The sequence below is a fragment of the Nomascus leucogenys genome, chromosome 23, assembly GCF_006542625.1.
Source record: "Nomascus leucogenys isolate Asia chromosome 23, Asia_NLE_v1, whole genome shotgun sequence".
NCBI classification, from domain to species: domain Eukaryota; kingdom Metazoa; phylum Chordata; class Mammalia; order Primates; family Hylobatidae; genus Nomascus; species Nomascus leucogenys.
In genome coordinates this window covers 25,683,616-25,707,300 of record NC_044403.1, presented here as the reverse complement: position 1 = coordinate 25,707,300, position 23,685 = coordinate 25,683,616, and the positions used below count along the sequence as shown (strand labels likewise).

At 56.4% G+C, this 23,685-nt stretch overlaps 2 protein-coding genes, 1 long non-coding RNA gene and 1 other non-coding gene across 10 annotated transcripts; all 4 read left to right on the top strand.

Annotated features, from left to right (window-relative positions):
* Positions 1 to 861: 861 nt before the first annotated feature.
* On the top strand, positions 862 to 926 carry LOC115832967. Its single transcript, XR_004028378.1, has one exon. It is a non-coding gene; the product is annotated as a U7 small nuclear RNA (small nuclear RNA).
* A 77-nt stretch (positions 927 to 1,003) lies between these two features.
* Positions 1,004 to 3,021, top strand: C23H12orf57 (chromosome 23 C12orf57 homolog). 3 transcript variants are annotated; one of them, XM_003273785.4, is made up of 3 exons: positions 1,004 to 1,242; positions 1,501 to 1,677; positions 2,789 to 3,020. In XM_003273785.4, exons 1-3 carry the CDS (start codon positions 1,110 to 1,112, stop codon positions 2,938 to 2,940), a joined length of 462 nt encoding a protein of 153 aa, XP_003273833.2. In that variant the 5' UTR covers positions 1,004 to 1,109; the 3' UTR covers positions 2,941 to 3,020. The 3 variants fall into 3 exon arrangements, with proteins under 3 accessions (XP_003273833.2, XP_012357760.1, XP_012357762.1); XM_012502306.2 differs by having other exon boundaries at positions 1,010 to 1,242; positions 1,501 to 1,590; positions 2,789 to 3,021; XM_012502308.2 differs by having other exon boundaries at positions 1,011 to 1,242; positions 1,418 to 1,677; positions 2,789 to 3,021.
* Positions 3,022 to 3,475: 454 nt separating this feature from the next.
* PTPN6 (protein tyrosine phosphatase non-receptor type 6) lies at positions 3,476 to 20,334 on the top strand. 5 transcript variants are annotated; one of them, XM_030804926.1, is made up of 16 exons: positions 3,476 to 3,752; positions 10,629 to 10,751; positions 11,005 to 11,199; positions 13,827 to 14,016; positions 14,172 to 14,288; positions 14,393 to 14,506; positions 14,681 to 14,777; positions 15,164 to 15,243; positions 15,440 to 15,589; positions 16,678 to 16,809; positions 16,944 to 17,098; positions 18,946 to 19,013; positions 19,107 to 19,258; positions 19,359 to 19,450; positions 19,823 to 19,933; positions 20,143 to 20,334. In XM_030804926.1, the coding sequence occupies exons 1-16, from the start codon at positions 3,739 to 3,741 to the stop codon at positions 20,225 to 20,227; spliced, it is 1,875 nt and encodes a 624-aa protein (XP_030660786.1). In that variant the 5' UTR covers positions 3,476 to 3,738; the 3' UTR covers positions 20,228 to 20,334. The 5 variants fall into 5 exon arrangements, with proteins under 5 accessions (XP_030660786.1, XP_030660788.1, XP_030660787.1 ...); XM_030804928.1 differs by having other exon boundaries at positions 19,823 to 19,962; XM_030804927.1 differs by lacking the exon at positions 3,476 to 3,752 and adding an exon at positions 9,067 to 10,540.
* A 1,927-nt stretch (positions 20,335 to 22,261) lies between these two features.
* Positions 22,262 to 23,458, top strand: LOC115832910. The gene is made up of 2 exons (XR_004028315.1): positions 22,262 to 22,365; positions 23,216 to 23,458. It is a non-coding gene; the product is annotated as an uncharacterized LOC115832910 (long non-coding RNA).
* Positions 23,459 to 23,685: the final 227 nt, after the last annotated feature.

Here is a 23,685-nt window from a genome sequence, read left to right as displayed (position 1 = left end):
CTGGAACAAAGGCTTCAGCGTCCTGAAACCTTTCCGTGGAATAGTTTAAGAAACAGTTATGAGGCCAGGCGCGGCGGCTCACGCTGGTAATCCCAGGACTTTGGGAGGCCGAGGCGGGCGGATCACGAGGTCAGGAGTTACAGACCAGCATGGCCAACATGGCAAAACCCTGTCTCTACTAAAAACAAAAAATTAGCTGGGCATGGTGGCGCGCGCCTCTGTAGTCCCAGCGACTTGGGAGGTTGAGGCAGGAGAATCGCTTGAACCCGGGAGGGGGAGGTTATGGTGAACCAAGATCCCCCCCAACTGCACTCCAGCTTGGCGACAGAGCAAGCAAGACTCCGTCTCAAAAACAAAAAACAAAGCCGGTTATGAAGCGGGGACGGGGTGGGCTAGTTTTAATAGGTCGAGGCGATTAGTACTTGGCATCCTTAACCACCCTACAGTTTGAGAAAGGAGTGGGTGATAATCTCACAAGCCTGGAAGGGAAGGGAAATCGGGCCGGGCGTAAGGCTCCATCGCTCATCAGTAGACAAGGCCATTTTAGGAAAGTGCGACAACGGCTTTGGCTCTGGGCTTTTACTGCGGAATCCAGGTCTCCAGGCTTAACAACAACGAAGGGGCTGTGACTGGCTGTTTTCTCAACCAATCAGCACCGAGCTCATTTGCATGGGCTGAGAGCAAATGTTCGCGAACTCTAGAATGACTTAAGTAAGTTCCTTAGAATATTTTTCCTACTGAAAGTTACAACATGCGTCGTTGTTTATACAGTAATAGGAACAAGAAAAACGTCACCTAAGCTCACCCTCACCAATTGTGGAGTTCATGCATATCCCATCTTCTCTCCAGAAATAAACGCAGTAGTGTTACAGCTCTTTTAGAATTTGTCTAGTAGGCTTTCTGGTATTTCTTACTGGAAAGCCCTTATTGTACGGTTTATTTTCAAAAAGCAGAGATGTTTGTTTGGTGTACGTGCGTAGGATTTACATCAGCCTGTAGTCTTGCTGCTTTAAATACTGTTATAAGCTTTAGGGGAAAAAAATGACGAGCCGCGCTTGGAGGCTTCCGGCTACGACGGATGCTGCTTCCTTTCCGGCTCCCCCTGGCTTATGGGAAGAGTTGTAAGACGTGGCTTTCTCTTCCTGAGCTTTCCATTTATTTTCTCTGAACCTAGAGCTCAAAGACGCCGTATGGCGTCCGCGTCGACCCAACCGGCGGCCCTGAGCGCTGAGCAGGCCAAGGGTGAGAATTATCCTAGTCAAAACAGGGGCTGCGGGTCCGGGGAGGATGCGGGCGGAGAATGGGGCGAGAAACCTGGCTTCGTCCGCCGGGAAAATGGGGTAGTGGACGCCGAGTACCGTCCTTCTAAGTGGGGCGCTTGACCCCAAGACGCGGGATCTTACTGGGTTACCTACAGCCTCAATCCACTAATTCCCTGCGCTCTCCGCTGGGCCCGCTGTCCGTTCTCTGACGCCTTCCTGGGATGCTTCTGGCGCGCAGTGGTCCTGGCTGAGGTGATCCAGGCGTTCTCCGCCCCGGAGAATGCAGTGCGCATGGACGAGGCTCGGGATAATGCGTGCAACGACATGGGTAAGATGCTGCAATTCGTGCTGCCCGTGGCCACGCAGATCCAGCAGGAGGTTATCAAAGCCTATGGCTTCAGCTGCGACGGGGAAGGTGGGTCAGACGCGGGAAGGCGGGAGTTGGGTCGGGAGAGGGCGCCGAATCTGTGGGCCCATGAGCGGTTGTCCCCTTTCTCGCCACACGGCGGCAGCCACAATCTGACTAACATTGTTACCACCCAGAGCCCAGGGTCTACCCTGAGCTTGTGCGCCCCAGTTGCATTTTGTACAGTAGAGGTTCCGTATCCCTTATCCGAAATGCTTGGGACCGGAAGTGTTTGGGGTTTTTTCGGATTTCGGAATATTTACATATACATGGATATCTTGGAGAATGGGACTTAAATCTGAACACGAAATTGTTTTGTTTCTTTTTTTTTTTTTTCATATACACACACCTTATGCACATAGCCTGAAGGTAATTTTATATAATAGTCTGAGTAATTTTGTGCATGAGACAAAGTTTTGACTGCGTTTTGACTACAGTCCCCCCCACCCCCCACTATGAAGTCAGGTGTGGAATTTTCCATTTTCGGCCTCACATTGGCACTCATAATTTCAGATTTTGGATTTTCTAATTAAGGATGGTCAGCCTGTACTGTTAATCACATTATTATTCCATTTTGTGATGAGGAAGCAAACTCTAACGGTGCAGACTCTAGAGTAGCAGAGCTGGACTTAAATGCTGTTGTGTCACCTTTTAGTGAGATGTCTGCATGACAGCAGTGGCTGCAGTCTCTCCAGGGTGTTTCAGCTAATTTTTGTTTGGGGGTTGGTGGTTAAATTTTTGGTGAGATCCCGGTGTTGCGCAAAGGTGTTGACTGATTCAGCTCTGCTGCCCCATAGCCTTCCTGAGTTCCAGCTACAGACCTGGGGTCTTGTGTTCGTTCTTGGGGTTCCAGTGACTAAACTGCTAAAATGGTTCACCTGAGAGCAAGAAGCACACTGCCTTGGGACATTTTCATTCACTGCATCCCATCTGGTTGTGCCCAGTGTAGACCAAGAGTCATCATCCAAACCACACGGGACAGAGGCCTGCATGTGTCCTGTTTTGCAAACAGCTGCCCAGCCAGTGGGGGAGCAGTTCATGCTTAAACTACCACCCCCTCCAGGTGTCTTAGGCACGCTGGTCCTTAGGAGAAGCGTTGACCCTCCACTCCCTCTTGCAGGTGTCCTTAAGTTTGCTCGCTTGGTCAAGTCCTACGAAGCCCAGGACCCTGAGATCGCCAGCCTGTCAGGCAAGCTGAAGGCGCTGTTCCTGCCGCCCATGACCCTGCCACCCCATGGGCCTGCTGCTGGTGGCAGCGTGGCCGCCTCCTGAGAGTTGGCCCTCCCTTGTGCCACTGCCAGGGGAGGAAAGGCCTTGATGTTCCAGACAATAATAAACGTGCCTGTGACTTAGCCTTGGTGTCAGTCTTTGCAGACCTGACAACCCCTGTCTCTCCTTCCCTGATTCCCTCTGCCTTTCCAGGCCCCGTCCCTCTGAACAGCTCCTTCCTATAGTCCTGGCTGGGCCTAACCCTGCCCCAGTGAGGGCCTGAGGCTCCTCCCCTTCCCCCGGGGCAGGGTGAGAGGCTGGATTGGGTCCCTCAGCGCCCTGGGTGGGTGGGCCTGCACAGGGGGGCACCTCCTTCTCTGAGGAATTGGGCTGTTAGGGCTTTCCCTTAGGCTCTTTGGTTTCTGCCTACTGAGAGGTTCCCCCCATTGGTTGCTCTTCCCTCAGCCAGGGTTACTTCCTGGTCTGTTCCCTTATCCAACGTCCCGCCGCTCTGTCAGCTTGAGCTCCAGGTGGAGCTCCAGGTGGCTCCTCCTCTCCCGAGGGAAGGCGGCCCTGGACCAGCAGGCGGGCCTGCTGTACTCCTGCTTTGGGGCCGCAGAGAAGCTGGCCGCTGTGGGCGGTCTCAGGCCAGCCCCGCCCCACCTGTCCTTTTCTTGGAGACTATTAGTCCAGGGTTTGTCCCTGCAGTGCCATTGGCCTGGCAGGCAGGATCGAGGAGGAAGTGGCTGGTTTCTGAGCGGTTCTTCCTCACCTGGCTTGGGTCACTGTGCACAGCTGTGCCACTGGCTCAGCCCCGCCCCCTGCGGCCCTCCGCCGTGACTTCCCCATCCCTACAGAGAGATGCTGTCTCGTGGGTAAGTCCCGGGCACCACCTGAGTCCCAGTCTCCTGTTGGTTTTGGAGGGAGGGAGGGCCTTGTTGATGCTCATTCCAACGTGTGTGAGCGTGAGTGCGATCTGCCGCTGCCCTGCGCCTGTTTCCGGTCCCTATGAACCTTCCCCTTCCCGCAAGGTGTGAGGACCCCCAGGCTCACTCATGCCCCTCTGCCCCATCTTTAACATTTTCCCCCGGACAAGTGTGTATCTGTTCTCTCCATTGCATTTCTACTTCCAGCCTCTGGGCTGCTGCTTCTGCCTCCTGCTTAGGACCTGTTCCCCTGGGTAGCTCACAACACCTCAAACATAGCAGTCAGAGGCCACCCGCAAAGGCCCTCCCATGCCCAGCCAACTTCTCCGCACTTCCCAACATCCGACTTTGGTCCCCTCTTCTTTCTGTTTCCTTTCACTACCCCTTCCCCTGCATCATTCATTCAACAGGTACGTGTTGAGCATCTATTATGCACCAGGTGCTGTTTCAGATGCTAGTAATACTGGAGTGAACGAGACAGACATGGTCCCTGCTCTCACGGAGCTTACATTCCAGTGGGAGGTTACAGACCGAACAAATAACCCAATAAATTGGATCACTGCAGATTCTCAGAAGTATTACACAGAAAATGAAACAGACTTGGCCGGGTGTAGTGGTTCATGCCTGTGATCCCAGTACTTTGGGAGGCTGAGGCAAGAGGATTGCTTGAGCCCAGGAGTTTGAGACCAGCCTGGCCAATGTAGTGAGACCCTGTCTCTACAAAAAATAAGAAATTAGCTGGGTGTGGTGGCACGCGTCTGTGGTTCCAGCTATGGAGAGGCTAAGGTGAAAGGCTTGCTTGAGCCCGGGAGGTCAAGGCTGCAGTGAGCGATGATTGCACCACTGCACACCAGCCTGGGCGACAGAGCGAGACCTTATCTCAAATAATAATAATAAAAAAAATGAACCAGCTTCATGTGCTAGCAAGTGACTGGGTGTGCAGGTGACATTACTAGCTGGAGGGATCAGGGAGGCCTTCCTGAGGAGGTGACATTTGAGCTGAGACCCGGATGAGGAGGAAGAGGAGCCGGCCATGTGATGTGGTGATCAAGAGTCAAGCATCCCTGGGCAGAGGAGATGGTGAGCACAAAGCCCTAATGTGGGAACAAACAAAAAAAGGACAGTGTGCCTGTGGCAGAGGACCCTAGTGGAGCAGAGGCAGGGCCACAGCAGGTTAGACCTTGTTGGAGCTGGGATGTTGAAGGTGAAAACCTGGCCAGATGAGGTGGCGCACACCTGTGATCCCAGCACTTTGGGAGGCCGAGGGGGCAGGATTGCTTGAGCTCAGGAGTTTAAAACCAGCCTGGGCAACATAGAGAGACCCCATCTCTATTAAAAAGAAAATACTGGGTATGATGGCTCAAGCATGTGGTAGTCCTAGCAGTTTGGGAGGCTGAGGTGGGAGGATCACTTGAGCCCAAGAGTTCAAGACCACCCTGGGCAACATAGGGAGAGACCTCATCTCTACGACAATGACTACTACTAATAATAAATAGCTGGACGTAGTGGCACGCACCTGTGGTCTCAGTTACTTGGGAGGCTGAGGCAGGAGGATCACATGAGCCAAGGAGATTGAGGCTGCAGTGAGTTGTGATTGTGACACTGCACTTCAGCCTGGGTGACAAAGCAAGATTCTGTGTCAAAAAGAGAGAGAGAGGAAAGGAAGGAAGGAAGGAAGGGAAGGAAGAAAGAAAGAAAAAGAGAAAGAAGGAAAAAAAGGAAAGAGTGAGAAAGAAGAAAGAAAGGAAGGAAGGAAAGACGAAAGAAAGAAAAGAAAGGAAAGAAAGAAAAAGAAAAAGTGACAACCGGTCAAAAGAAAGAAGAAAGAAAGAAAAAGTGACAAACGGCTGGGCGCGGTGGCTCACGCCTGTAATCCCAGCACTGTAGGGGGCTGAGGCAGGTGGATCATGAGGTCAGGAGTTCGAGACCAGCCTGGCCAACATGGTGAAACCCTGTCTCAACTAAAGATACAAAAAAAAAAAGAAAAAATCAGGCTGGCACGGTGGTGCGCACCTGTAGTCCCGGCTACTAGGGAGGCTGAGGCAGGAGAATTGCTTGAACCCAGGACGTGGAGGTTGCAGTGAGCCGAGATTGCGTCACTGCCCTCCAGCCTGAGTGCAGTGGGAGAGACTCCATCTCAAAAAAAAAAAAAAAGAAAAAGTGACAACCTGCTTACAGACAGAGTACTGGCGAGTTTGTGGGTGGGTGGCTCCCCCGCCCTGCTGATTCTTGCTTCTCACACTCACGTCTGCCCCTGCCCCAGTACACATCTTGTCACTGTCGGCCCCACCGATGGGGTTCCTACTGAGTCTTCTGGTCCCTGATCCTTTCCATGGTCATTTTCCTGCCAGGTAGCTTGGCCAGGCCTCCCTTGGTGCAGATTTCATCCTTGATTTCTCAGCCTCGCCTTGAATGACCCTCTACAGCAGGGTCCCAACCTCTCAGAACAACCTTGCTCCAGCCACACGGCTTGCTCACAGCCAGGCACTGCCCATGTGGACTCTGTGCATGCCACCTCTTTGCCCTGACCCATGTTGCCTCTGGGGGAGCACTTCTTCCTCCACCTTCCATCATGGGCCGTGGCAGTGCCCATCCCATCTGCCCCCTGACGCTGTCTGCTGTGGTATGATTGTTGGGGGAAAGGGCACCAGGCTTCGGCGTCTGACAGCCTTGTTTTACCCACCTTCCCACTCACTAGCTTGTGACCTTGGCCAATTATTTAACATCTCTGAGTCTTAGTTTCTGTTTCTAAAATTGAGTGAATAACACCTACTAAGTAGGGTTGGCCTGAGGATTAATAGTATAATGTAAAACCTGGCAGCACTGAAACCCTGCCACTTACCAGGTTTTCACATCAGTATTTGGGAAATATTGTTAGGCTCATTTGTCAGGCGGGGATTCTGAGGCTCAGAGAAGTTCAAGAACTTTCTACAGATTATTTTGCCTTGTTTGCGCTTCCAGACTGCCTTGTATCACCATTGATCTTGATCTGTATGGTTTTTAATTTTTTAAAAATTTATTGGGCCGGGCGTGGTGGCTCACGCCTGTAATCCCAGCACTTTGGGAGGCCGAGGCGGGCGGATCACGAGGTCAGGAGATCGAGACCATCCTGGCTAATACGGTGAAACCCCATCTCTACTAAAATACAAAAAAAATTAGCCGGCGTGGTGGCGGGCACCTGTAGTCCCAGCTACTCTGGAGGCTGAGGCAGAAGAATGGTGTGAACCCGGGAGGTGGAGCTTGCAGTGAGCCGAGATCGCGCCACTGCACTCCAGCCTGGGCAACAGAGCGAGACTCCGTATCAAAAAAAAAAAAATTATTTTATTTATATTTATTTATTTATTTATTTAGAGATGGAGTCTTGCTCTGTCACCCAAGCTGGAGTGCAGTGGTGCAATATCTGCTCACTGCAACCTCCACCTCCCAGGCTCCAGCAATTCTCCTGCCTCAGCCTCCCAAGTAGCTAGGATTACAGGGTAGCAGAGACGGGGTTCCACTGTGTTGCCCAGCTGGTCTCGAACTCCTCACCTCAAGTGATCCTCCCACCTTGGCCTCCCAAAGTGCTAGGACTACAGGTGTGAGTCACTGCGCCCAGCTGTATTTTTATTTTTATTTTTTGAGACAGGGTCTCACTCTGTCACCCAGGCTGGATTACAGTGGCACAACCTTGGCTCACTGCAGCCTCGACCACCCCAGGCTCAAGCGATCCTCCCATCTCAGTCTCCCAAGTACCTGGGGCTACAGGGGTGTGCCACCACACCTGGCTAAATTTTGTATTTTTTGTAGAGACAGGGTTTCTCCAGGTTTCCCAGGCTGGTCTCAAACTTGGTGTCAAGCAATCCACCAGCCTCACCCGCAGAAAGTGCTGGGATTACAGGCGTGAGCCACTGCACCTGGCCTTGACCTCTACTTTTACCTTCCTGCTTCCAAGGAAATACTTTTTTCTTCTGAATTATCAGGCACTTACTTTTGTAATTCTTAGTCTCCCTAAGCTTGTTTCCTCCCATAAGAAAATGGGGAAAATTATTCCTACATCACAGGGCTGTCTGAGGCCTAAATGAGATCGTGTATGTGAACGTGATCTGCAAACCCCACGCCATGCCAAGGTAAGGGAGGTAGTGTTTTACTTTCCTGCCAAAGGATAGCAGAAACTGTACCTCTTCTCTGAGTTCTGCCTCTTGGCTTGACACCCTTCAGAGGAATTCCTGCCTCTTCCATGGGTCAGGAAGAGGTGCCTAGTTAGTTTCTTCTGGGTGCCTAGTTAATTCCTTCCCACCAAGTGGGTTTAAGCCCTGGAAGGAGTGTCTTGGGGCCAGGGTGCAGTGGGCGTTTGGTGCTGAGCATGGACCCGAAACCTCATGTGTGGTCAGATTTATGTTCCATGTGTGGGGATGTGCACTGGACCAGGTATGTGTGTAGGTGGACATGGATGATGAGGTGTGTGTGCTTTGACTGTGTGTGCACCCTTGCCTGTGTATGACAAGCAGGCCGTGTGTGTAGGACCAGGAAGCTGTACTTGCGGCCAGGTATGTGGCTATGGACTGACGAGTTTGTTTGTTGGACACCTGCTCAGTGCCAGGCATCGCACTGGACTCTGAACACTCAGAGATGAGCAGGAGCGCCAGCGGGTGTCCCGCGCTGCAGCCAGCTTTGCATGTGCTCTTCTTGCTCCTTGGCGTTGGGCGTAGGGATTCCGTGGGGTTCCGGGGCTCCGGGGTGGTGTCCAAGCTGAAGGGGTAGTCAAAGCTGAGCCATGCAATAAACCCAGCAGGCAGATTCCCCAGGGCACCAGTGAGAGAAGAAAACCAGAAACAAATAGAACAAAAAGCAAGAAAAGTGGAAAAGCCTTTTTTGGGGGAAAACATTGATGTTTGATGTTTCTAAAAATGATAAAGTAGTTATCATGGGAAAATTAGACTTGTTGGGCTTAAAACTTTATTTTTTCTTCTTTTAACTGAAGCATAACATGCATAATGCTCATAAATATTAAGCACACAACCTGACTTCGCTTTTTTTTTTTTTGAGATAGAGTCTTACTCTGTTGCCAGGCTGGAGTGCAGTTGTGTGATCTTGGCTCACTGTAACCTCCGCTTCCTGGGTTCAAGTGATTCTCCTGCCTCAGCCTCCCGAGCAGCTGTGATTACAGGTGCCCACCACCTCGCCCAGCTAATTTTTTTGTATTTTTAATAGAGAGAGGGTTTCACCATGTTGGCCAGGATGGTCTTTATCTCCTGACCTCGTGATCTGCCAGCCTTGGCCTCCCAAAGTGCTGGGATTACAGGCATGAGCCGCTGCACCCAGCCGACTTCACGTTTATACACATCCATGCAAAAAGCATCCAGGTAGAGACAAAGAGCCTTCCCTGTACCCTAAAAGTTTCCCAGAAATTGTTCCCAGTTAGCATATTTATTTTTATAAAGGTAATGCATGCCCATCATATCACATTCAAAAAGGTATGTAGAGAACCAAGTGTCTCCCCAGCCCTGTCCTCTCCAGCCACCCAGTTTCCCTCCCTAGGGGAAGCCACCAACATGTGTTTCTTATGTATCCCCTGTTGAGCTGCTTTTCCTCGTTTTGGTTTGGCGGTGTTGATGTTTGTATTTGGAATTACAGGCAGGGAGCATCATATACCTTAGTGTTTAGGGCCTCTAAGATCAACCAGACCTGAGAAAATCAGCCATGGCGAGGACCTTGGCCCCCAGCCCCCAGGAGACAGGCCCCCTGGTGCGAGTCCTGGGGCAGGGCAGAGGCCTAGGGACAAGAATTAGAAAGGATCCAAGTTCGGGCTGCTCAGGGTCATGTTGGCCATCCCTCTGCCACAGTGGCACGGACAAACTGCATGTGTTGGTTAGAGGAGGGCACCCTTCTCTCTTGCAAGCATTGGCAAGGTCTTCACTATTAGTCTCCTGCTCCCATGGCAGCCCCTTTGGACAAGGAGGCTCTTAATCTCTGTTCTTTGAAGCCCTGAGGGCTGGTGTATAGGAGTTAAAAGCATTGGCTTTGGAACCGGACTGTCTGGGTTTGAATCCTGACACTGCAGCTGACTCACTGCTGGACAGGCAATGCCTTAAACTCCCTGAGCCTCAGGTTCCTTGTCTGTAAAATGAGAAAGACAGCCCGTTTCGTAGGGCTGTGGTGAGAAACCAATCACACAAGGCATGTGAACGCCATTATAGCACAGTGCCCGGCATCCAGCAGGACTCACTCGATGACAGCTGTCACCACCATCGTTGTTATTAGCGTGGGCCAGGGAGGGCTGCGTAAAAGCAGCTGGTGGAGGAGGGAGAGATGCCGTGTGACCGTCTGGGTTTGCATGCATGAAGTATGATCTGGGCCTGGAGTGTGCAAGGCACACATGTGTCCTTACTGCATGTGTTGTCACATATGTGCAATGCCATACTCCTGAGCCTTTGATTGCAGACGTGTGGGAAGTGGGCCCCGTCCCCACCCCCAGTGCCACCCTGCTCTGCTTCTCTTCCCTTGCTCTGCTCTAAAACGAGAAGTACAAGTGAGTTCCCCCAAGGGGTCGGCCGCGCCTCTTCCTGTCCCCGCCCTGCCGGCTGCCCCAGGCCAGTGGAGTGGCAGCCCCAGAACTGGGACCACCAGGGGTGGTGAGGCGGCTTGGCACTGGGAGCTGCATTTGAGGCTTAGTCCCTGAGTTCTCCGCCTGCCCAGACTAGCTGCACCTCCTCATTCCCTGTGCCCCCTTCCTTTCCGGAAGCCCCCAGGATGGTGAGGTAAGGGCCTGCCACCCACGGTAGACAGGAGGCAAGGGTGCCTGGTGCCCACGGGACCCCTCCTCACTGCCCTGCCTGGGCCGCCCAGGTGGTTTCACCGAGACCTCAGTGGACTGGATGCAGAGACCCTGCTCAAGGGCCGAGGTGTCCATGGTAGCTTCCTGGCTCGGCCCAGTCGCAAGAACCAGGGTGACTTCTCGCTCTCCGTCAGGTAGGTGGGCCCCCCCTCAAACCCCAGGCGTTTTGGCCACTCTCTTGTGCCATCCAGGCCCTGAACCACTCATTCCTGGTTCCCCGTGGCAGTGCTGACTCCCCGTCTGTTTCCTTGCCCCCCACCCCCGCACTCCCCATCCCTGTCTGTGGCCACCCATGCCCATGTGTGCTCCCACCCAGGACCTCAGCCGATCCCTGCCCTCCTGCCTCTACTCCTGCACCAACTGGCCTCACCGCCTGGTGCCCTGCAGGGTGGGGGATCAGGTGACCCATATTCGGATCCAGAACTCAGGGGATTTCTATGACCTGTATGGAGGGGAGAAATTCGCGACGCTGACAGAGCTGGTGGAGTACTACACTCAGCAGCAGGGCATCCTGCAGGACCGCGACGGCACCATCATCCACCTCAAGTACCCGCTGAACTGCTCCGATCCCACTAGTGAGAGGTGAGGGCCCCGCACCCCCACCACTCCCAAGCAGGGACGAGCCGGCTCCCACCCTGAACGGCCAGGGAGGCAGGGAGACTGGCAGCCGGCACTGCCTACCCTCCATCCCCTCCCGTCCCTGCACCGGCTGGGGCTCTCAGTGTCCCTCCTCCATGCTGTCCTGCGGCCTGGTGTCTCAGAGCCTAACCTACCACCCTTTCCATCTAACCCCGAGGAAGCCACAGAAAGCTGCCTTGCCTGACTCCAGGGGACCTGGCTGCTGCAACCCAGGTCCCACTAGAGACAGGGAGGCCACTGCTGGTGGCCAGCATGTTGTGCAGGCCCGCTCTGTTGTTAGAAAGCTCTTCTTCCTCTGGAAGCAAGCCTGCCTTCCTCCATCTGCCCCTCACCCCAGCACGTTAGGACAGTGAGGAGTTGACACTGGGGTGAAGATGGGGATGAACGCTTGCCAGGACACTTGGTGCCTTGTCCCAGTCGCCCAGTGGGGATGGGTCTGTTCTGTGGGGTCAAATAGGTCTCCGGCCCAAACAGAGACCACTGAGAGCAGGATGTGAAGTGTTCACCTGTGTAAAGGGTCTCACATTGTTCCGGGCACAGAGTGATACTCCAGGCATTTCCCTCCTGTGCCCTCCCCGACTCCTCCTGTGGTCTCCCAAAGGCATGCGCTGGGGGCTAGGGGGCTCTGAATGCTCCTCAGGACACCATGGCTCCTTTCAGCAGCCGCATCTCAATGCCAGATCCTCTTAAAGGGCAGCGGAATAATGCTAGGGGGTTTCCACATGGACCCCTGGGCCAAGCCGATTTGCCCTTGCCCTGCATTCATGGATCGGTTATTGAAATGATTGGGAAACTTGCTTCTGCCAGCTTGCAGCCTCTCGGAGATTCGGGTCTCCAAACTGCATCAGTATTTTTGGTCAAGTCACTGACTGAAACTTAGAGCTGGATTCGGTCACGGTACAGCCCTGTGGCCCACCTGGGAGGCCTCCTTTCCTTGATCTGCCTCCTTCAAGGCCTTCCTTCTCTCTGTGAGCCTCACATGGCTGGCTCTGTGTCTGCCCCCCTGCCCTTCCTCTTCCCCACCGCAACACTCAGGGGGCTTTTGCCCCTGAGACCCTCTAAAGCTCATGTCCTCTCTTTCTCCTTGCCTCAAGCCAGGACAGGAGGACGGGCTGACCAGTGCCTGGAGTTGGAAGAGAGGAGCAGGGCCCAAGGAGGCCCCTGCAGAGGAGGCTGAGGCCTGGGTTCAAAGAGAAGAGAGAAGAGAGAGAAGGAAGGGAGGGCAGTGCCAGGGCAGGAGGTTAAGACCAGGGAAGACACGCTGGAGGCCCTTTTGGGTGACCCATCCCAGGAGCCAGTGTCACCCCTGAGCCTGGGAGTGTGTGAGAGGCTCTTTCTCCCTGGTTCTGCTGTGTCCCCTGCCTTGTCTGTGGCGCCTCCTTCTCTGCAGGAATTTGCATCTGTCCCTCGGTGGCTCTGCGCTTCCTGTGGTCAGCCTGACATTTGCATGGAGACTTCCTCATCCTGGGGCCTGAGGGAAGGGGCTCAGCCCCCTCCCCACTGCCTGGGGTCCTAGCTTGTCTGCAAGCGGTGGGCTGAAGTGGCCTACTGGGGTTAGGAGGCTCTGGGGGTCTCTCGGCTGGAGTCACCTCTGGGCAGGGGTGAGATGGGTTGGGACAGACTGGTCCTCCCCTCCTTCCCCCCATCCCTGCGGTTGGAAAATTTGCCCGCCCTCCCCTCGTCCCTGGGCTGAGGAAACCTCACAACCTCACTTCTCACTCTCTCCCCAGAAGGAGTTTTGTGTTTTTTCCATCACGTGGTTTCCTGTGGGGCTGGGCATTGTGGGGCTACAGTTTCCTCCTGGGAAAGGGGTGTGCTTCGGGGAAAGGGCTTAGTTCTGCTTTCTGCCCCGACAGCCCCTTTGAATCCCTTTGAACCCGTTTGAACCCTGGGCTCCCCTTCAGTGACATCATCCAGGGCACCCCAGAACCCCCATACCACTCTTTCCCCAGTGGGGTTGTCTTCCCCACCTCCCTGGGGAGCGCACCCCATCCGCCTTCCTTGTGACTTGAGTCTGTGTGTCCATCTCCCGCCACTGCCTGTGGTGTGGCCTCGGTCTGCGTTTCTCTTTGCTTCTGGTCTCTGCTGGGGCACAGCTCTATCCTTCACGGAGATTCGTCCTTAGTTTCTCTCTTCCAAATATTTTGAATATTGCCAGCCTTTCTGCCTTTCAGAGGTGGGCTCTGGGTTCAAAGCCTGGTTAGAACTCTGGAGGCTAGGATGGCTTGAGCCTGGGAGGTCGAGGCTGCAGAGAGCTGTAACCGTACCACTGCACTCCAGCCTGGGCAACAGAGCTCTGGAAGCTTGCCTTGGAGTCAGTCAAGGGCCCTAGGCCAGTGAGTAACAAACAGCTCAGCGTCAGTTTCCTCATCTATCAAATGGGGGTAATATCATACCTAGCTCTCAGCATGTTTGTGAGAGGCCTAAATATGGTGGTGGATTTGGAAGCATCTAGCGCAGTGCCTGACACACAGTAGGTGCTCGATTTCCTGCCCCTCTCTGTGAATGTCTTTGCTCAGTGCCTTCCCCTGTGGCCTGGGTCTCACCTCCCCTGACGCTGCCTTCTCTAGGTGGTACCATGGCCACATGTCTGGAGGGCAGGCAGAGACACTGCTGCAGACCAAAGGCGAGCCCTGGACGTTTCTTGTGCGTGAGAGCCTCAGCCAGCCTGGAGACTTCGTGCTGTCTGTGCTCAGTGACCAGCCCAAGGCTGGCCCAGGCTCCCCGCTCAGGGTCACCCACATCAAGGTCATGTGTGAGGTAAGGTAGCCAGGCGGCGGGGGAGCCTCTGCTGAGGCTCCTGTCTGTGACCGCAGTGTGGGTGGCAGGGAGGGTCTGCCTGGGCTTGAATCCAAGGCTGGGGCCCAGGGAGGGAGACTCAGGTCCTGTGAATGGCCTTATTTGGCTCCCCCCAGGGTGGACGCTACACAGTGGGTGGTTCGGAGACCTTCGACAGCCTCACGGACCTGGTGGAGCATTTCAAGAAGACGGGGATTGAGGAGGCCTCAGGCGCCTTTGTCTACCTGCGGCAGGTCAGGGGTGGGCCCAGCTGCCTCCCCGCTTCCCCTGAGCTGTCCCCCAGATGTGAGCTTCTGGGATCTCTGAGTTGCTGACTTCTCGCTCTCCCCCACCCCAGCCGTACTACGCCACGAGGGTGAATGCGGCTGACATTGAGAACCGAGTCTTGGAACTGAACAAGAAGCAGGAGTCCGAGGATACAGCCAAGGCTGGCTTCTGGGAGGAGTTTGAGGTGCACGTTGGGGACCGGCAGGGCTGGGGTGGCTGAGGTTGTGGCGGCGGTGTGGGGCCCCAGGCGGACACCTTCCCCTCCTTGCCCACCTCTGTTCCTGACCCACCCCACGTGAGCTCCCCCGATGGATGCCCTCTCCAGGAGCTGATGCTCATTTCCCCACCCACATCTCAGAGTTTGCAGAAGCAGGAGGTGAAGAACTTGCACCAGCGTCTCGAAGGGCAGCGGCCAGAGAACAAGGGCAAGAACCGCTACAAGAACATTCTGCCCTGTGAGCACCTAGGCTGCCCCATTCACCCAGGAGACCGCCCCTGCCCCAGCTGCCTCCCCTCATCTCACAGGTCTCCACCCTCCACTCCAGGAGGGGCCATCTCCCCACACCCCCTAACAGAGCCTCCCCCTTCTCCAAAAGGCCTCTACTCCTCCCAGAAGTGCCTCCCCACCACCAGCAGGCAGGTTGCCCCCTGCTCCCAACCTCCTTGTGAACCCCCTCACTCCCTCCATACAGATGATCTCCCATCCCTGCTGCCCACAGTCCCCCGCAAGCCTCATGGCTTCTGAGACCAGAACGGCCTGTTAGCTCAGGAGGGTCTGGCCCAGGTGTGGCGAGTCCCTGGCTGACCCAGGCCATCTCGCCTCCTTTCCACCCACTCCCAGTTGACCACAGCCGAGTGATCCTGCAGGGACGTGACAGTAACATCCCTGGGTCCGACTACATCAATGCCAACTACATCAAGGTCAGTGGTGTGGGTCATGTGGGAGGAGAGGCTGGGCCCTGGGAATTCCCTGTCTGATGGGGGACCCTAGATCCAGAGACAGCTGGGCAAAGCCGAAGCTGGCTTCTTGCGTGGGTGAGGGTAGCAGTGGTTCAGGGCCTGTGCTGGGCCAAGGGGCTCACTGTCTTGGGGTGCATCTCTCCACGCTTGCGTCCAGAACCAGCTGCTAGACCCTGATGAGAACGCTAAGACCTACATCGCCAGCCAGGGCTGTCTGGAGGCCACGGTCAACGACTTCTGGCAGATGGCGTGGCAGGAGAACACCCGCGTCATTGTCATGACCACCCGAGAGGTGGAGAAAGGCCGGGTAGGGCACACCGCCCCATCCCCACATCCGTCCCCCGTGCTTGTGGTCATACCATTAAGTCAAAGAACCGTCAGATGCCAGGGCAGAAAGGGATCTCGGGGGTGAGGGTCCGGCCCTTGTTGGGAAACTGAGGGCTAGTGACAAAGTCTCGATCGACTACACAATGCGACCCCCAGATCCCTGCATGCATCCCTGGGCTCTTCTGAGCTCCAGACCCAGGTTTTAGGCTGTCCTCCTTTCTCCTACCCCTTCCCCACCTGTCTGTATCCAGGCCCCTCCTGTCCTCTATGCCCCATAGATCTCTCTGGAGTCTGCCCCTTACCCTGCAGGCTCCCCTACACAGCACCCTCTGTGCTGCCACTGAGCCGATCCCATCCGTAACACAAACTGGGTCAAGTTCCTTCCTTTCTGAAATCTCTTCCATGGCTCCTGGTCACCTTTGGGATAAAGTCGCACTCTAAGGCCTGGCACTCAAGGCCTGGTGGCTTCCCTCTGACCCCCACGCTTCTCTTGAAGGCTCACCGCCCCCAGCAGCCCCGGCTCTTTCAGGTTCCCAGCCTTTCTTCGCACAAGCTCATTTTCTGCTAGGAAATGACTCCACACTATCTCTGCCTGGCAGATGCCTCATTTTTGAAGACACAGCCGAAGTGCTGCCTCCTCTGTGAATCCAGGTCTTGTTTCTTCCAGGACCTAGAGGGAGAATTACCTCTTTCTCAGCCATGCTCCTCAGCGCGGTGTCTCCGCCGGTCACCTGTCTCTGTGAGCTCCTTGAGGCACAGGGGCACACACTGGGTGTTATTTGTGTCTGTGACTGCAGCCTGGTTTGCACAGTTTCAGGGACAACGCCTGCCCTGGCAACGTTTGTTGAATGACAAATGGATGTACCGGTAACGTGGCTGACCAGGCCTCACCACCTGTTGGTGGCTGATCTGAGACGACAGCCCAGGTCTCCTGCCTGTCTGCCAGCTCATCAGTCCATCCAACAAATGTATGGGCCAGTGCCAGGCACTCAGAATATAGAGCAGGACTTGGGATGGGCCACAGTGCCCTGCTCTGTGCCTTATCCCCACCCGACCCTCCCTTTCCAGAACAAATGTGTCCCATACTGGCCCGAGGTGGGCATGCAGCGCGTTTATGGGCCCTACTCTGTGACCAACTGCGGGGAGCATGACACAACCGAATACAAACTCCGTACCTTACAGGTCTCCCCGCTGGACAATGTGAGTGGCCCCCCACGCCCTGCTCCGTTCCGGGAGTCCCTCCCTGGATTTGTTCTCCTCTCTGGTTGGGTAGGGCGAGATGGATGGGGTGTTCCGAGGGAGGAGGGGGCACTGACCCTATGTCCTCGGCTTAGGGGGACCTGATTCGGGAGATCTGGCATTACCAGTACCTGAGCTGGCCCGACCATGGGGTCCCCAGTGAGCCTGGGGGTGTCCTCAGCTTCCTGGACCAGATCAACCAGCGGCAGGAAAGTCTGCCTCACGCAGGGCCCATCATCGTGCACTGCAGGTGAGGATGATACTCCTGATGGTAGTAGTGACAGCTGAGAAGTAAATACTGCTAAGTGCCATGAGCTGTTACAAGCAATATAAACGTTAGCTCACACGTTTAGTGCCTTTCGCTCACCCCCAGCTTCTTCTGGGTCCCCTCATGGCTCCAGACCCCTGGGTGGATCCCGGCTGGAACCAGCCCCACTTTGGCCCTCTGCCTGTGGGTGTCTTCCTCAGAGCCCTCCCCAGATGTACCATCTCGCCCAACCCTGCCAAATACAGAGGAGGAGCCCAGGACCCAGTTGCTGGCCAGGCACAAGCTAGTCAGGGCAAGGCCGGGCAGGCACCCACAGTAGGCCTGGGTCCCAGCTGCTCCGCTTTCTCTCGAGGTCCCATTCCGTGGGTTTCTTCTCGTCTCCCAGGAACATCCATGGGGCGTGTGCTCCCCATTCCTCCTCCTTTTCCATGGGTAGCCGCAGGGCTTCGGCTTCTTCCTGACTCCGCCCTCTCTCCCAGCTTCCCCAGGCAGTGCCCCATCCTGGCCCCCAGGGCTGTATGGGGATGGGTGATGCCTCTTTGGGGCTGCACATAACTCCTCTATCTACCCTCATGTTTGTGATCAGGAGACCCCAGTAAGGTGCAGAGGTGGGGGCTGCAAGGAGGAGCAGGGGTCCCACAGATGAGTCCACTGAGCCGGCCTGGCCTGGGTGGATGAGAGGCAGCGGGTGCAGGGACCCTCCGCTTACCAGCTGTGTGATCTTAGACAAATTACTTAACTTTTCTAACCCTCAGCTTCCTCATCTGTAAAATCAGGATCTCAGGTTGTCGTGAGAACTCAATGAGACCCTGTCGTTGTGGCTGGAATTCCGTCAGCCCTCAAAAACTGGGCGCTGTTACTGGTTTAGTAACTCACATCAGGCAGAGAATAGGGGAATGGGAGCCTGCCTTGCCCTGGTCCCTTCCCACGCCCTCCGTAGACCCCAGGCCTGCGACCGCATCTGGCTTCCTCCTCTTCCCCCAGCAGCTGTTTGTCCTGGGACAGGGCAAGTCGGCTGAATCTAGAGGTGCCCCCGACGGGCTGTCTCGGGGACGCAGCTCTGTCCTCTGCTCTCTCAGGGACAGGCCCATCCCTGAGAGCTACCCTCCTGCTCACCCACCACACACATTCACAAACTTCTTGAAAGCCCCATGGCCTTTATTTAGACGTTACAGGAAGGAAGTGGGTGTGGGGGTTTATTTTTGACAATCTGGGTTTGAAATTAGCGCGACTCAGGGCATCAGCTTGATGGGCTCAGTCGAGGGTGGGCCTGGGGTCTCCCTGGGGTCTGCTTGCCCAGGGGTGGGAAAGGAGAGAAACTTCCTACTGCACTGCTGGCCTGAGTCCCCTGACCCTGTGCCCCCGCACCCTGCTGTTTCAGGACTGTCCTTTCCCTGATGTCAGGGTCTGAAGAAAAGGGGAAGTGAGGCCATGCTGAGAGACGCTCCATAACTCTTGCAGGGAGAGGCGGGGAGGGCTCAGGGTACCTGGGAGCCGGCAGGACAGCGGTGGGATTTGGGGGTCCCAGGTCTTCCGGGGTGGGGGCAGCCACTCACCAGGAGTGAGGAGTCGGCGCGAGGAGTGGAGGAGGGAAGGATGGTGGCAGCTGGGGAGCCAGCGTCAGCACCACAGAGCCAGAAGTGGAGCGTGTCCATGCAGAGCTGGGCAAACCTCCATCGTCACTTGCCTGGTGACCCTGGGCACATTCCCTCCCATCACTGGAGGCTCAGGCTGTTCCTGTGGTGCCTGGGGCTGGAGCTGAGCACTGGGTACCCCCCTTCCCAGGGAGGGCTTGACTGGCCTCTGACGGGGCCCCCGTCTTTCCCCAGCGCCGGCATTGGCCGCACAGGCACCATCATTGTCATCGACATGCTCATGGAGAACATCTCCACCAAGGGTGAGGGGCACCTGGGGGTTTGGGGGTGGGGAGTGAGCAGCCCCTCGGTGTCCGCCTACGCCTGGACCTGAGGTTTGACTGCCCCCCACCCAGGCCTCGACTGTGACATTGACATCCAGAAGACCATCCAGATGGTGCGGGCGCAGCGCTCGGGCATGGTGCAGACGGAGGCGCAGTACAAGTTCATCTACGTGGCCATCGCCCAGTTCATTGAAACTACCAAGAAGAAGCTGGAGGTCCTGCAGGTGCGTGCAGAGCAGGGCCTGGGCGGGGGGCTGCAGTGTGGGATGGGTGCCGCCTGGCCCTGCTGGGACCACCACCCTCCCACTGTCCCTCTGCCTACAGTCGCAGAAGGGCCAGGAGTCGGAGTACGGGAACATCACCTACCCCCCAGCCATGAAGAACGCCCATGCCAAGGCCTCCCGCACGCCATCCAAGTGAGTGGCCCTGACTGCCACCGCCCGGCATCCACCCCTTTGTCCTGCGCAGCCTGATCCTCACTTTCTGGAGAGGACAAGTGTTGCAGCTGGGGGGGATCTGGCTTCAAGTTCAGGCTTGGTTCTCACCCCTTCTGTTCATAAGCATTTCTCGAATGCCCACCACGTGTGGGCCTCTGCTAGGTACCAACAGTGCACTCATGTATGAGATGTAGCCTCTGTCCTCTAGGAGCTTGGAGTCTAGTGCAGGGACAGTGGCTGGGTCACCTGTGAGATGGGGTGGCCAGAGGGGACTGCCAGTGCCGGGTCCCCCTGTGCTGTCTCCTGACCTGCACCAACGGCCTGTACTTGCCCCCCTGCACCCCGCTGCAGACACAAGGAGGATGTGTATGAGAACCTGCACAGTAAGAACAAGAGGGAGGAGAAAGTGAAGAAGCAGCGGTCAGCAGACAAGGAGAAGAGCAAGGGTTCCCTCAAGAGGAAGTGAGCGGTGCTGTCCTCAGGTGGCCATGGTACAGCTCTTCTGCCTGGGTGTCGTCCCTGCCCTGCCCCGTGTCCTTGGCTCCACTGCCTTCCCTGGGTGGATGGGGTGGCCGCAGCCTCACTCTGTGCTTCCCAGCTGCCCCAGACCTTCTTGTTCCACCTCCAGGTTCCAGCCACCCTCTCACTCCCTCACTCCCTTCTCTTGGCAGCCTCAGCCCTGACCCTGCGGAAGCGTTCCAGGACGGGCAGACTCACAACCTGAACCTAGGAGCGCCCCATTCTTTTGTAATTTAAATGGCTGCATCCCCCCCAACCTCTCCCTGACCCTGTATATAGCCCAGCCAGGCCCCAGGCAGGGCCAACCTTTCTCCTCTTGTAAATAAAGCCCTGGGTTCACTGTGTGTCGCCTCTGAGCACTTTGCTTGCCCAGTGAGTGGGCGGCCAGAGGGCAGGGCAGGATGGGTAACCATGGGTGCCTCCGTGCGTGCCTTGCGTGAAAGCTCCGCCTTCCGTCAGACGGACGTGGGTCGGGACTCCGCCTCACACGTGGGAGGGTGACCGTGGGCGAAGCTCCCCAGTCTCCTTCTTTAAAATGGAGGGCGATCATAACAGGTGGTTGTGAAAAGCACCGAGATGACGGCTGACGATAAGACGGGCACAGTGACTCATCACACGCTGCCATGTGCCCAGGCACTAAAAGACTACACACGTTAGTTCAGTCTAGGCACTTCTGTCATTCTCATTTTACAGTGGAGGAAACTGAGGCACAGAAAGACTAAGTAACTTGGTCACTTGCCCAAGGTCACAGGGCTATGGAACAGTGAAGCTGGGATTTGAACCCAGGCCGTCGGACCCCAGAGCCCACACTCCTTACCCTGGAGTTGCAGCTGGGGCCACCCTCAGGGGGTCCTGATCACACTCCCCTGATGCTGACTTCCAGATCTGAACTAAGAAGAGTAGTTAACAGCCGGAAGCGCAGACCTGAGGCCAGCCCGGCTGCGTCCCCTCTGGCGGGAACAGGGACTGGCTCCTCAGTGCACCCAGGTGCGCCCAGCTCCTCCCCTCACCCAGGCCGCTGTCGCCCTTATCCTCTTGGGCAGAGTTTGAAGAGCTGGCTGACCTGAAGAGTGCTTTGTTTTTTGGTCCCCTCTTCCTTCCCCCATGTCGGGAGTGGGGTTTCTTCTTTATTTGAAACACTGGTCTTCTGGGGAGTAAAGCTGGTGGGAGTCATCCCTCAGGAAGGGCTGGCGCCCACTCCTGGAAAGGCTGAGACAGCACAGGTCCCGAAGCCCAGAGGCTGGGCGTGCATTACTCAGCAAATCCTTCTTTACAGAGCCCCCGGCGCCACAGGCATTCACAGTCCCCCGACCTCCTGGAACTTAGGAGGCTGGTCAGGGAGACAGATTCACAAACCGATCACAAGCATCAAATAATTGCAGGCGGGTATTAAGAAGGAAGCAAACAAAGACCTGGGGAGAGAACAACAGCTAGGGATTGAGCAACACAATAGTTCCCTGGGGCTGTGGCCCTCCAGGGCATGGGTGGGGCAATCACCTGTCGGGTCCAGGTCCCCTCTCCCAGCAACGCCCTTTCTATCCAAGCCGCAGCTGCACAAAGGCAAGTCCCACCTCCTCTAACCGCCCTTGGGCTACCTGCCCTTGGGGTGGGACTTGGACTCCACCGAGGGCTGTGCTGTGAGGTGGGTCCGGGAGCAGCTCGGTCCGGAGAGTGGAGCGCGATCATTCCCTCTGCAGGCCTCAATCGAGGGGCAGGGCTGATGCTCTGGGCCAGCTGGGGTCTCTAGGTAGCGGTGGGTAACTTCACACTAGGGGCACCTTGCTGGGACCTGCCTGCCCTTCACAGGCCTGGCGGGGCCTTCTCCCTCCCCTTTCCCTCAGGGGATCCCAGCACAGGCTGGGCACTGCGTGGCGGCACAGCCCAACTCCTGCCCAGCTGACCCCTCGCTGACCTCAGGGATCTCTGGCCTTCCAGCTCTGCTGTGGGCAGGATCTGAGGCCACAGAGGAATGGGTTAGTCCTGGGGGCAGCAGCTGCTGTGGGGAGGGGACCCAAGGACAGCCCCCCTTTTTGTGCCTCTGGAGACAAGGGTGAGACTAGGCAGGTTGGAGAAAAGAGGCCCCTGGGAGAGGGTGGGAGGCCTAGAGGAGTGGCCAAGCCTTAGAGGAGGTGCCCGTGGCTGGCGCTGGGAGGGAAGGGGTTAAGGCAGTGGGGGGGCAGCCTATGGCAGGAGGACACACCTGTGCGCAGGGTGGCAGGCGGGGCCCAGGTAAGGAGCCTGCGCTGCCCGGCAGGCGGAGAAGGAAGGAGGAAGAGCGGAGGCCAGGGCGGGCTCTAGGCCGTGGAATCTGGGGCCTTAAAGCTCCTTCGTCTCCCCAGCACCCACTCTCTGGGGGCAGGTGGGCCCGGTGACAGGTAAAGGCCACCAGGGGAGAGGTCCTGGGCTGAGCTTGGGACTGCAGAGGGGGGATGAGGGTGGGTAAATCGGTGTGTATTGCGTGTCGGGAAAGGCTGCGGGGGTGGGGGAAGGTGGCTCAGAGGCGGGTGGCTGACGGTCGAGGGGCTTCGGAGGGCCTGCTTGGACCGAAACCTGGGCCTAGTGATCAGCGAGCCAGGGTGTGGCTGGTGGCGGGCAGCAGGGCTCACCAGGAAGTGTCCCCAGGGACTCGGGTGGTGGGGGGATGGGAGCCAGGGATCTGCAGCTTTTCCGCAGGGAGCCTGGGCCTGAAGCTCCCCGACCTAAAGCGGGCGGGCTGGGTGGGGGCCCTCGTCTTACCCAGCAGTGTTTGGGTGCGGTTGGGAGTCTCTAATACTGCCGGGTAATGATGGAGGCCCCTGTCCCTGTGTCAGCAACATCCATCGCCTCAGGTCCCCAGCCCTTAGCTGGCTGCAGCCCCCTCCCCACTTCCCACGCACCCCGGAAGCCCCTTGTCTTGAGCTGAGAGTGTTGCACAAGGGGTGGTTCTTGTTGGCTGGCTGCCACTAAGGGACACAATGGGCCCCAGCCCCTCCTCCCACCCAGTGCTATTTGTCACCTGGTGGATCTAGAACCCACAGTCGACCTTGAGTTTGGGGTTGGCTCGCCCCCTCTCAAGAGACCTCACCTGGCCTGTGGCCAGGGTCCCTGTAGCAACTGGTGAGCGCGCACCGTAGTTCTCTGTTGGCCGGCCCTGGGTCCATCTTCCAGTACAGTGTTGGATGGTCTAATTGTGAAGCTCCTAACACTGTCTGGTAAAGATGGCCCCCGGGTGGGTTCTCTCGGCAGTGACCTTCAGGGAGCCCTGAAGACCATGGAGGACTACTGACCAACAACCTCTGACCTTCATCCCTCTGGATGGGGGACGAATCACTAGGCAAACGGGAACAATGGGAAGGAGACAAAATGGCTGCCTTTACAGCTGCAGCAAGATGTGGAAACACAGGTTCCCTAGGCACCTCCATTGTCTTCCCGCCTTGGGAACATGAAATAAAGTGTGAATGGGAACATGAGGAAGACTGATCCAGGTCACTTGACCTGTCTTTTGTCTAATTGTTGATCTCATCTTAGCCTCCCAGCAACTCAGGATTGGGGCTGCAACGTCTGCTTCGTCTTCGATGATAGTCAACCCCAAGCAGAGAAAAACATTTAAAAAATCGAAGCAGATTAACCCAGTCCCTCTGTTCAGATCCACCTGCTGTCCCTCTGTTCAGATCCACCCATCTGCATTTGGCAGCTCCTGTACATACTTTGCCCCC